At 56.6% G+C, this 12887-nt stretch overlaps 1 protein-coding gene across 4 annotated transcripts in view; it reads left to right on the forward strand.

The window, feature by feature from the left end:
* Positions 1-11936, forward strand: part of EMID1 (EMI domain containing 1) — a 37415-nt gene extending 25479 nt beyond the window's left edge. Inside the window, exons 14-16 of one of the 4 annotated variants that reach the window (XM_036013742.1) lie at positions 1307-1351; positions 6261-6345; positions 10835-11102. In XM_036013742.1, the coding sequence (XP_035869635.1) occupies positions 1307-1351; positions 6261-6345; positions 10835-10959 (255 nt within the window). In that variant the 3' untranslated portion in view covers positions 10960-11102. Of the gene's footprint in view, positions 1-1306; positions 1352-6260; positions 6346-7272; positions 7364-10834 lie in introns of those variants that run through there. The other 3 variants (XM_036013741.1, XM_036013743.1, XM_036013740.1) reach the window with 3 other exon arrangements.
* The last annotated feature ends 951 nt before the right edge of the window (positions 11937-12887 follow it).

Genomic DNA, 12887 nt, shown 5'->3' on the forward strand with positions numbered 1-12887 from the left:
AAGTCAGATTTGGAAAGAAACCCGATTGACATTTATTCCAACATTTTTTTCTGTTCCTGTGCTTTTTTATCTCCTTCTGGGACTCCAGATACACTTAATGTGCTCCCACAAGTTACTGAGGTTCTGTCAGTTTTTAAAAATATCTTTCTACTTTCTGTGGTTCAGCTGGAATTCTTTCACTGACCTGTGTTTAAGTTCATTGATTCTGTCTTGTGTTGTGGCCAATCTTCTGTTAATCCCAGTTAATGATTTTTTTTTTATTTCAAGTACAGTCACTCTTGTTTCCAGGATTTCCATTTGATTATTTTTTTAAATTTTCACACCTCACCTGAAATTGCCCATCTCATCACCCATTGTATTACTTCCACTAGATTCTTTTTTCTTTTCCTTTTTTTTTAGACGGGGGGAAGGGAGGCAGAAAGAAAGAGAAACATCGATGTGTGGTTGCCTCTCACGCGCCCGCAACCGAGAATCCGGCCTGCAACCCAGGCATGTGTCCTGACTGGGAAGTGAACTGGCGACCCTTTGGTTCGCAGACTGGCACTCAATCCACTGAGCCACAGCCAGGGCTAGATTCTTTAACATAGATAATTTAATCTGTGTCTGCTAAGCTCGGCATCTGGGTTAGCTGTTTCTACTGGCTGATTTTTCTGTTGAGTACAGGCCACATTTTCCAGTTTCTCCACATGTCTAATAATTTTTATTGCACACTAGACAATCTAGATAATATAGAGAAGGGACTCTGTTATACGGTGAAGGATTCTGTTATCTTCCTCTGAAGAGTGTTGACTTTTGCCCTAGGCTGTGGGCTGGGCTCAGGTTGGGACCTGAGATTGGCCAGTTCAAGGACTATCTGAGGGCTAAAAGGGAGAATTTATGCAGATGTCATTCCCTGCGGTAGCTTCCTGCTTTCAATTATTTCCTCTCAATGTCCTCCTTCTTTGGTAGTCTCCATGCTCTGACCCTTCAGGCCAAAGAACCCACAGCTTTCTGCTCAAGCTGTCTGCTGGACAGCGGGGTCTGGGGTACATGCCCTTCAGAGGAAAAGCTAAGTGGATTTTACCCAGTGCCGTTTCCTTTTTCAAAGGCCAAATATCCTCTACTTTCTGGCTGTTCTTTAACACTTTCTTTGACCTTCAAACAGTTGTTTTCTGCATTTTATCTAGTGTTAGTCCAGTAGAAGCTACGACTCTCTGTCTCTGCCTCTCTCTGTCTCTTAGTCTCTCTCATTATGTTTCTCTCTTTCCTTCCTTCCCTCCCTCCCTCCTTCCCTCTCCATTGCCTCTACCCCTATTTCTCCTTGCAGGGGGAACCTGGCCCCAAAGGAGATCCTGGTGAGAAGAGCCACTGGGTAAGCTCCAGCCCAGCACTAATCTTCCGCTACTTGCTCCTGCCTTGGGCACTCGGGAGACTATTTTGGAGTGTGGGCACCCCAGCCAAATCCCCATTGCAAGCTGCTCTCCCAGGGAGGAGCCTGGATAGTTCTCAGCCTGAGTGCCCTCCCTTGTCCTGTCCCTCCCAACTGGGCAGGGCCAGCCATATCTGCAGACCCCATGCTCTCTCTCTCTCTCTGTCTTTATGTCCCTGTCTCCGCCTTCCCTCTGCAGCCTTCCCAGGCCAGGGTGACCCTGCCTGCCCCTCCTGGGCAGTTTGGGCTGACCCAGTCCAGACTGCATCCCCTTGCCTCCAAAGGCCCCTCTGAGCAAGGGCTTTGGCTTCTGCTCCCCCGTCTACAGCGGAAAGAGACGCACGAAAACAATATCCACACAGAGGAACAGGACAGGGGGCCTTAGGAAAGCCGTGAAACATGGGAAGGGAGGCGTAGAAATGCTACGGTACCCAGGAGTCCATGGTAAAGGTCCAGGGGACCTAGACACCATCATACACATAGGAAATCCATGAAGCGTGGAAAGAGAGGCCTAGAAACTGTCCTGTACATATGTACATGGTGAGTGAGTTCAGGGGACCAAGACTCCACTATGCCCAGAAGACCCATAATTAACATGAGGTCCTAGACACCATCACATCCATTGGAGACGGAGGAGGAGTGAGGGGGGAGACGCCTAGAAACTGTTATAGTCACAGGAGAGCCCTGAGAAATGAGGTGAAGACAACAAGAAAGCACCATACACAAAGGAAGCCCACGAAGAATGGGGAAGCAGGCTTAGGAACTGTCACACACACAGGAGGCAGAGAGTAAATGGGAAAGGGAACCTAGGAACCACATGGGGGGGCCTAGAAATCTTCACAGTCATTGGAGACAGTTGCAGTGAATGACTTTCAGGGCTTAGAAATCTACCCACCCAAAAGACACACTGAGGGAGGACCAAACACCCCAGAATGCGGGGACTGGAAACCGTCACTGACATAGGAGACATTTGGAACATGGATGGGATTGGGGCGGACACTCCTACAGGAGAGACAACCGGGAAGCTCTTTTGGAGGCTGGTATTGTGCCTCCCTCCTCCACCCCTGGCCCCTCCCCCTGGTGCAGTCTGGCTGGGCCGTCCCACTTACTGGCAGGTACTAGTTAGTGAGGGCACCCAGCGCCTGCCTTGCCCTCTCTGCTCCTGATTGTGGGGTCAGCGATGGATACAGCCGTGGGAGTCCCCCACCCTGCACGAGTCCAACCCCGTGTCTTTCCGTGACTTCTGGGGCCCTGCTACCTTTCTGGCAAGCCCCTCCCAGCTCCTCCCTGCCGTGCCACCTCTCCCCCCGCCCCACCCCCGGGTGGCTCCAGAGCTTCTTAAGCATACTGCCAGCATTGGCGTGAGCTGGGGCGGGGGTCAGGTAGACCTGTGTGAGCCCAGCCCTCTGCCTCCCCTCAGCTGCTGCCCTGGCCTCCCCCAGCACGTGTTCCACCCAGCCCAAGGAAAGGTGGGAGAGTGAGGTGAAGTCTGAATTAGGCTGAGCAGCCCCATCCCTGCATGGGGATCCCAGCAGGAGAACAGATGCCTGAACTACCCCAGGTCAGGCCTCAAAGTCAGGACCACCTGTGAGAGGGGCCCCCAAGAGGTAGCAGGGCCCCTGCCCGTCCACCTGCCTCCCCTTCTCCCACCTGCACTTCTGCCCCTGCTTGCTGCCTGCCTGGGAGGGGGCCTGCTGGGTTGGGGGCTGCATGAGGCTTTGTAGGCTGGGGAAGTAGTTCTGTTGGGAGCAGATAGGAATGAGGTGCAGTGTGGGGAGAGCCGGGAAGACTCCTATACACACTCTACCTACCAACCCCACTTGGCCAAGCTTTTTGAGCCACTGACTCCGCTGTGGCTCAGCAGTGACACCCAGTGGCCATGGGCAGGCACTGCAGGCACTACTAGGGAGTCACTGCACTGAACCAGCCCATCTAGTGCAAAGCTCATACCCCTTATTCAGACAGGAAAAATGGGGCCCAGCTCCGCAGAGCAAACTGTTGGCAGAGCTGGAACTGAAGCCCAGGCTTTTCAGCAAGCAGAACTGGGGGCACCAGCTGACATTCCCCCAGACACCTCCTGGGTGGGTGCCAGGCTCCAGGCTAGGCACTGTGGACATAGATGTGATTTGGACACAGTCCCCACCCTCAGGGTGGTCACAGTGAAGTTGGGGGGAAACAGACTAGTAACCAGCAGTGGCGGGACAGGGGGAGCTCAGCTGTGATGGGGGAGGATTTAGCATCCGCCTCGTGGAGACCCGTGCTCAGGCCCGAAAGATGCACTAACCAGGCAAAGGGTGTTCAGGCAGAGGAGCAGGAGCGTCACGTGGAAGTACCTGGGGTGGCAGAGGTCAAAGGCAAGGGGTAAGACAGAGGTCAAAGGCTTTCATGACTTAGGAGGCCATATCGAGGAGTCTGAACTTTGTTCTAATGGGCAGTGGGGAGCCACTGTCACAGTTCTGAGCAGGGAGGTGACGTGGTCAGATTTTTTGTTTGCAGAAGACGCCCCTATTGCCGTGCAGAGAGTGGGTGGGAAAAGCAGAGAGAGACCAGGCCGAAGGCTGCCGTGGTCACCCTGGCGAGAGACTGTGGGGGCTGGGACTGGGGACAGTGGAGGGGGCAGATGTCAGTGGAGCTAAGAGACACGTGGGTGCTAGTGTGGCTGTGAGGGGAGAGCGAGAAGGGACGAGAGGCACGTCATAAAGGAGAGGCAGGAGAAGCAGGCCCGCTGGGGTGTGCCCATGAGAAACGGGACATGTCTGGACGATGGCCCAGTGGGGTGTCCAACAGGCCCTGACACCCAGGCCTGGCCCGGAGGGAGGTGCTGGGGTGTCATCAGTGCCAACAGCAGCCTCCCCCCAATCGGGGGAGTGATCCAGATAGTGGGATCTTTTTTTCCACATTTTTCCTCAAGATTTTTATTTTAAGATTTTTCAGATATGCAGACATGTTGGTACAGTGATTATTATTACCTTCCTCTAGACTGGCCGATTACTACTTTACCACATTTGCTCTATCTCTCTCTATATATTTACAGACCTTTTTTCCTAATCCATTTGAAGATGAGTTTCAAACTTCATCCACATCTCCCTTAGCACATCAGCATGTATCTGGAAAGATGGTGGACATTCTCCCAAAGAGCCACGATACCAGTCACACCTAAGAAAGCTGACACTAATCCAGTCAAATGATGCCATGTGATACATAACATATTCAAGTTTTGTCAGTGGTCCCACAGTGTCTTTTATGGGTTTTTTTTTAAACTTCTAATCAAGTTTTATGCATGACACATGGCTGTCCCGTCTCTAGTCTCTCCTCACCCAGCAGAGGCCTCCTGCCCCGTTTTTCTTTCTCTTTGTCTCTTTGAAACTGTCCCACCACCGAGATTTGTCTGACTGTTTCCTGCTGACGAGATGCAGGTTAAGTCCTCTTGGCAGGGGCGCTCAGGGGGATGTGGTGCCCTCTCACTGCATCTCTGCAGGAAGCTCATGATGTCAGCTCGTCCCGCTGTCCACGCCAGGAGTGATTTAACATAATTTCTGAAACTCATTCATTGTTAGCTCCTCCTCCTATAATGCCTGAAGAGGGATTACTTTGGTGTACAGCCTGTGGTGACCCTGCGACTGTCCCGTAGGCTGCAATGACCAGTCAGTGGCCTAAGGGTAGCTCAGTCCATGTGATGTGGACAGGACACTGGGGTCATACTAGACAGTCACCACAAGGCCACGGCGGGCTCACGAGTGTGTTGGCAGACCTCTCGGTTGTTAGATGTGTGGGGGAGGGAGCAGCTGCTTTAAAGGGCTGGACTGTCATTACAGCAACATGCATGTGACACATCATCCCTTCACTTACTCCGTACTGAGTGAAGGGCCTTGAGAGAGACTTCCAGTTGCGACAGGGCTGGAATAGCCACCTGCTGTACTAGTGCTCTGTCGGGGTCGAGGTTATCTGTAACGCAGACCTAGCTGAAGTCTGGACTAGGGAAGGAGGAGTGAGGGAGTATGAGTTTAGGCAAGCCCATGGACCCCATGTTGGGGCAGGAAAGGATAGAAAGATTGGGAGCAAGAGAAAGTGAGTGCCAGCTCGTGGTCTCTGGCATGAGCCCCCAGCAGCAGCTGGCACTACTTGGGAGTAGGGAGCCCCAGATCAGGGGGGCCTGGGAGGAAGGTGGTTTTGTGGACCCGCTGCCATATCCTTGGGCCTGGGCGCTAGGGATGCTGCTTAGAAGAGAGGGTGGGGCTGAGGGCTGGGCTCCAGGACCCACAGACTCCGGACCTGGGGCAGTCAGAGCCTGGGAGGGCTGTGCCCAAAGTGAGAAGGGCTGGGGAGAGGGCGCCAGGGCCAGAACCTCAGCTTTGCCAGCATTTTAGACACGGCTTCCCCGACAGCACTGCCACTCAAACATGCTGTCATTTTACTTGTGTACATTCCTTTTGATGTGAATGGAAAGCGTATTGGTAAGTAGCCTGATCCCACTGACGGAGGTAGGCAAAAAGTGTGCCCCATCATTAGAGACGGGGTGTCAAGGCTTCACGGCAGCCTCCAGGGCACGTTCTGTGGCAGGTTCTGCGTGGGCCCTGGGACAGAACCGCTGCCCTCGCCACCAGTGCAGCAAGGTGTGGGGAGGAAGCAGCCAGCTGGGATCCGTTAGGACTTATTGAGGGGACTGCTTCTGCCTGCTTTGTCCCCCTCCTGTCCTTTCCTGGTCTTGCCCCAGCTGTCCATGGGCCGTGGGCTGTGGCAGGGGGTGCAGGCTGCGGGTGCATGACCAGGGTGGGGCATGGGCCACCGACAGGCTTTGCAGGGCCCCCTCCCCTGCCCCCTTCACGGCTGCATCTGTCTCTTTCCTCCGCAGGGGGAGGGGTTGCACCAACTACGCGAGGCTTTGAAGATTTTAGCTGAGAGGGTTTTAATCTTGGAAACAATGATTGGGCTCTATGGTGAGTAGAGACAGACAGACGGACAGACAGCCCAGCCCCTGCCCAACAGCCTCCCCCAGGCCCTCCAGGGTGGAGCTGCCTGGGCCTAGTCATGAGGCTGGAGAAGCTAAGACCACCTACCCCTCAGTGACTGGGTCCCTACCCCACAGGTGAAGGGGGGCCTTAGAAACCAGGGCCCCCACCTCTGTGGCAGGACTTGGGCCTCCAGGCATTGTGGGTAATGTGGTTTCCAGGCCTGCAGGGGAAACCAGAGGTGACAGATTTTGAGTTTGGAAGAAGTTATTTGCAATGAAGCCAAACTCCAGACCACCAGGGGATTGTGGGTAACGGAGCCAGACTTAAACATTGCAGGGGATTGTGGGTAATAAAATCAGAGCCCAGGCCCACAGGAGAATTATAGGTAATGGATCTGGACTTCAACCAGACTTCAGCTCTAGGGAAATCGTGGGTAACCAAGCCGGTCTCCAGGCCCACAGGGACAACAGGTTATGGAGCTGGACTCCAGAAATGCAGGGGACTGTGAGTGACAGAGTCAGGCTCAGGGCCCAGGGGATTCTGGGTAATGTACCACCCACCAATTCTGATCCTCCTTCACCCATAAGCCCCCAGAGGCTTCCAGGGCAGGCCTTCCTGGCCTCAGCTATCCCCTGGACAGTTCCAGTTTCCCCTCTGGTCCTCCTAACCAGCCCTCAGTGTCTGTTCAGAGGCCTGAGAGAGCTAGACCCTCACCCTAGGAATTCACCCACCAGTTCTCTACCCATCATCCATCTGGTCACTTGAGGAGCCAAGAAAGCCCAGACCCCACTTAGAAGGGGAGATGAAGAGGCTCACACCCAGGCTCTTGGCCCATACACCCCACCCTCGGCTCCCCGGCCCAGCCCTCGGAGGCCGGACTCGCACCGTCTGCTCTTCTCGATCTCCCATCAGGCTCCTAGCTTACAGAGCTTCCTGCAGCAGCAGGCTCAGCTGGAGCTCCTGGCCAGACGGGTCACCCTGCTGGAAGCCATCATCTGGCCAGGTAATGGCAGGGTGGGCAGGCAGGGGCAGCCCCTTCCCGGAAGACCCTGGGAAGGTCCTGGGGTCACAGGAGACTCCCAATGCTGGACCCAGGCCAGCGGACACTCATTTGAATTTTAGCCCTTCCACCCAGCTGGCAGACGGTGCCCGGCACAGAGAAGGTTCTGGTAACTGGTTCTTGTGTGAATGAGCACCTGCTCTGTGCTGGGCATCTTGCCTGCACAGGCTCCAACAGATAAGATATAGTCCTGCTCTCACGGAGCTTAGGCTGTCGGGGTACAGGAGCCACCCCAGAACTGGCCGTTAAACCGGAGGTGAGGAATACCATGGTGGAGTGAGTACAGGCATCTATGAAAGCACAGAAGTGCCCCTGACCCTGGTTAGGGTGGTATGTTGGGGAGGGCATCTCAGGGAGAGCTTCCTGGACGAGGTGTTGGCGAAGTGGGACCCTGACGGGCAGGCACCAAGGACAGGTGAACAGGTAGCAGAACAGCCTGGGCAAAAGCCAAGCCAGAGGTAGCCTGGAGGGATTGTTCTGTAAGACTGCAGAGGGCGTGAATGCTTGGGCTACAGGACCTGCCAGGGCCCAGTTTGAGAAGGTCCTCGAAGGTAGGCCAGGGAGACATGGAAGGTTAGACACCACGTGGGCATTTCCCCTCCCTGTGCCTGGTTCATCAAGGTGGGGCTGAGGAGGTCTCTCCCCGTTAAACTGGAGTCTGTGGCTCACCCTGGAGAGCGGAACAGATTGGCTGCCCTCAGGGTTGAGCCCCCCTCCTTACCCGCCTGCTAAGAGGCACCCACAGCATCCCTCTTCTGCCCTTCTCACAACCCAGTCCTCGTGCATCAGTGCACACAGGTCTTGGGCATCGTGACCCACTTCCCATCCATTTTACAAACGAGGGCACCGAGGCCTCCAAGCAAAAAAGGGCTCAGGTTAAAGCCAAGCCTCCTTCATTCAGCAAAACTGTAGGGTGCGCCTACCGAGTGCCAGGTCTGGGCAGGCGCTGTGCAGATCCCAAGGGTACTATACAGATGAGGGTCATGGGGTACAGGAGCACCTAAAGACATGGGTGAGGAAGAGTCACTTCTCCCTGGGGGGTGGAGGGAAGGCTTCCTGGGAGATGGGACACTTGTGTTGGGTCCTGGAAGATCCCAACAAGGGCGTCAGGAAGAAGAGGCAAGAAGGGCAGCGCTCCCAGAGTCCCATGCGGGCAAAGGCCTGGAGGCTGGAGGGGGTGTGTGTGTGGTCCACTTCCAAAGCCCCTCTTACCATACCACACGGCTTCTCTGCCTTCTGGAAACGTAACTGCCCACCTCCCAGACCTCCTTCCTGCTCACAGAGGGGGGACCAAGGTCCTAATCCCAGGCTCTCAGCACCTTTGCAGGTGTCCCCCACCTCCTCTCTCAGGAAGACTGTGGCAGGAGCCAGAGGGCCATATTGTGCCCTGGGATCGATACTCTGCCCTCCTTCAGCCAGCTGTCACCAGCTGTCTCCAGCAGCCCACGGAGGAAGTGCTGGTCACTTAGGAAGGCCCATGCCCACTCTCTGTGGCCATGAGACTAGAAGGGAGATCCCGTGAGCCAGCTGTGGTTGTGGGCCTGAACGGGGACGTGTGGGAGGAGGGGAGCAGAGGCGATGGAACCGTCCCCACCGGCCCATCACGCACAGCAGGTGCTGAAGACCCAGAGGGGACTCAGGTTTAGGACGTAATCAGTAGTGGCGGCAGTAACAGCTGTCACACATGCAGCCCACTGGGCTGCGGGATTTACAATGACCACTTCCGGTCCTTACAACCAGCCTGCTGGGGGATGCCATGCCCCTCTCGCAGATGCAGACAGACTCCCTCAGGGTCGTAAGGACAGCAGTGGTAAGGCCAGGGGTCCACCCTAGGTCTGTCCTGGCTCTTCTGGCTCCGTCGGCAGAGGTTCGCTGACGCCTCTGCTTCTCTAGGCCCTGAACTTGATTATGTCAGAGCAGCATCTGGTGACCAAACTCACAGTGACCAGACCTGCAGGAGACCTGGGTCAAAAGCTCACGGTCCCACTGAGCAGTGACCCAGCGAGTGCTGTGGGAACCACTATCCACTCCTGGTCGTGTTGACGCAGCAAGGGTGTGACGACAGGAATGTCAGTCCACATTCCAGATGCGGCTGCAAGGCCTGCGGCTCGCCCAGGACACAGAACTAGGGTTCGGGGCGGGGGGTTGGGGGCAGGGCCCTGGCTGACGCTGGTGCCTGAGCCCTGATGTAAGGCATGAACTGTCCCTCAACTGTGATGGCAGGTGCTTATTTGCCCCACGGTCCCCAAGTCTCAGCCCAGAGGTGCAGGGGAGGCTGGGACACACAGGGTCAGGGTCAGTCATGGTTAGGAGAGTCAAGCCATCTCTCCTGGCAGCGCCCTCAGGAGGAGGCCGGCGCTCACCACGGCCAAGTGTCCCTCCTGTGAACAGGGCTTTGAAAGCTCGGTCAAGTCCTCCACCCTGGGGCTCTTCCCTGAGTCCTGCTCTCCCCGGAGAGAACCAGCCCACCCTCCAACCTGCTCACTTAGCTTTAAGAGGGCCTGAGGGGATCATCACAGAAGGCTTCCTAGAAGAGGCAAGACCTGCTCTGGGTTTTGCAGGATGAGTAGGGGATTTTTTAAGTGGCAAGAATACCCATTATAATCAGACCTCAGTACTCACGGGCTTCAGAACTCATCAAACCCTGTACTCGTCTCATTTTGATGAGAAACAAATGTTTCATCCCTCACGCTTGCTTGGGACTCCTCAGTTTCGGCACTCGTCATGAGGTCCGGAACAAATTAATGATGAGTACCAAGGTATCACTGTATTCACTTCACTCTTGGGGTGCAGCTCATTTCTAGGCTGGGGCACAGCCAAATCGGAACTGGCCTCATAACTGCAGGCGCTGGCCAGGACCCCAGAGTGTCCCGGAGCTGCCCCCTGGTTTCAGGGGAGAGACAACTGAGGGCCTGACCCCGTTCCAGCTCGCCCAGAGCCACCAAGCAAGCAGGTCAGTGGCAGAGCCTGGCCTTGCTAAGCCCTTCCCACCTAAGCAGCCGAATCCAAGTGGCGAAGCGAGTCCGTTCCTTGGTTTTAGTTTACCCAGCTGTGAAGTGGGGACGATTCAAGGCACACCTTCACCCCAAAATGCAGAAAAAACGATCTGTACTTTTCGTGGAGTGCTCACTACACACCAAGCATTTCAGGAACACGGTGGATTCATTTATCCCCACTCGACAGGAAACCAAAGAGGCCCTGAGTGCTCCCGGGCTGGGGGCTGGCGGCTGGCTCCTGGATGCGGGGACACTAACCAGAGGGCAGACCCCTGTTTTCCCCACAGCCCTGCCTCCTGGATGCCGGGACAGAGTGCGCCCGGCTGAGTGTCCAACCCCCCACCCCCCAGGGGGCGAAGGGGAAGTGGGCACCTCGCACAGACCTCACTAACCCAGCCTCTCTCCTTCCCTCCGGCAGAACCAGAGGGGTCAGGGGCAGACCCTGCCGGCACAGGCACCCCCAACCTCCTTCGGGGCAAGAGGGGAGGACACACAACCAACTACCGGATCGTGGCCCCCAGGAGCCGCAACGAGAGAGGCTGAGGGTGGAGGCGGCCCCTCGGGGTGGGCCAGGCCAGGCTTCCCTTCCCAGCCTGGGCTCAGCCAGCTGCCTCCAGGGACCGCCCATCCGTATTTATTGATGTCCTCAGGGTCTCTCTGCCTCCTAGGCCTTTGGGTACGGCACCCCGGGCGCACCCGCCTCACCCGAGGCTGAGCAGGGACTGGGGCCTCACAGGGAGAGGTGGCCCAGGCAGGAGGTGAGGGCCTGTTTCCCTCTGCAGGGAGGGGGCGGCAGGTTCGGGGTTTCTGTCTTCCGTCGGCGGCCAAGGCTTCCCAGGCCGGCAGGCACTGGGGGAGGCGGGGCTCTGCCCAGCCCTCGGTATGTGCAGGGACGAAGAGGGAGGGCAGTCTCACCTCCCTTCCCATCAAACCTCAGAGGAGCCCACCCTCGCCCCTCCTCTCATTTCCCGGTGCTGGGTCCCCAACCCTGAGGTCAAGCTGCCTGAGCTGACAGGGTGTTGTGGACTCCTCCTCTCAGTCCTGTCCCCTGAGCCCCCAGCCACTCCCATGTCCCAGGTGAGGGGTGGGGGCATGGAAAGCAAGGAGCCACCTGCTCCCACAAAGCTTTTGACAGACACCGGGACATAGGTGTCTGCCGGCAATAAAGGCCCCCAGCCTGACTCCCCACCCAGCCTGGTCTGTGTGTGCTTCCATGGGGGCGCCAGGGCTCAGCCAGGGGCCTCCTTATTTTTCTCGGTGGCCTTCTCTACCGGCCTGCAAAGCGCGGTTGAGGCTGGCCACACAGGGTGAGGGGGCGGGGGGTCCCCTGGGCAGCGGGGGTGGGAGGGGGGCCAAGGGGCAGGTGAGCAGAACAGAGGTATAGGCCACCCCCACCCGCTGGCCAGGTATCCAGCAACAGCTGTGGCTTCTGAGGGGCCAGGGGAGCAAGGGGCTGCCAAACCTCAGGGCAGCTTCTCCTGAGCCTGTTCGCTCAATTGAAATGAAACTGATGGCATGGCCCCCAGGCTTCCCAGGTGGTTTCTGGTCCCCAGCTGGTGACCGAAAGCAGGGTAACCACAGTGCAGACTGCTCTGGGACACGTAGCCCCCTGTCCCACCCCTCAAAGTCCAGCTCCCCGGGTGCCCCTCTGCCCTACCCCTCCCCAGCCCATCCAAAATACACCCATGCCCTCCCTATTCACTGCCCTCTTAGCTCTGTCTACACCTCCCCTCCCAGGGGAGGGGCTGCTTCTTCAAAGAGGAGGAAGCTTCTCCCCCACAGCACCTCCACCCATTGTTTCCTGCCCGGGGGCCCAGCAGTGCAGCCACCAGCCTCCCAGCCTGCTCTGGGCCAGGCCTAGGAGACTGACTGACCTGGCCCCTGTCCAGCAAGGACACTGAGGGCCGTGGGCAGTGAAGGGATGGTATTCCTGGGTAATCAGGGGAGGCTTCCTGGAGGACAGTCTCTGAGAACAGTCCACTGACTGCTTCCTGGAGGACAGTCTCAGTAGGCCGAGTGAGATGGGAGGATGGGTAGAAATAAGCTGGGAAACAGGTGATTAAGAATGTTCTTTGGGCCCTGGCTGGTGTGGCTCAGTGGATTGAGTGCTGGCCTGCAAACGGAAAGGTCACTGGTTCAATTCCCAGTCAGGGCACATGCCTGGGTTGCAGGCCAGGTCCCCAGTTGTGGGTGTATGAGAAGCAACCGATGGATGTTTCTCTCTCTTTCTCCCTCTCTCTAAAAAAAATAAGTAAATTAAATCTAAAGAATGCCCTTTGGCAGTGGGTCCAGCCGAGCAAAGGCCCGAGGGGGGGACGTAACCTCCTGGAGAGGCTGCATGGTTGGCAGGGACCGTGACACTGGACACCGGAGCACTGCTCACCTGGAGCTGGCTGTTCATTTGCTGTTCATTCATTCATCCCCTGATGCCCACACACACCAGTCAGATACAACTGCTGCCCCCAAGGAAG

This window comes from Phyllostomus discolor, chromosome 13, assembly GCF_004126475.2.
Source record: "Phyllostomus discolor isolate MPI-MPIP mPhyDis1 chromosome 13, mPhyDis1.pri.v3, whole genome shotgun sequence".
In the NCBI taxonomy this organism is placed as follows: domain Eukaryota; kingdom Metazoa; phylum Chordata; class Mammalia; order Chiroptera; family Phyllostomidae; genus Phyllostomus; species Phyllostomus discolor.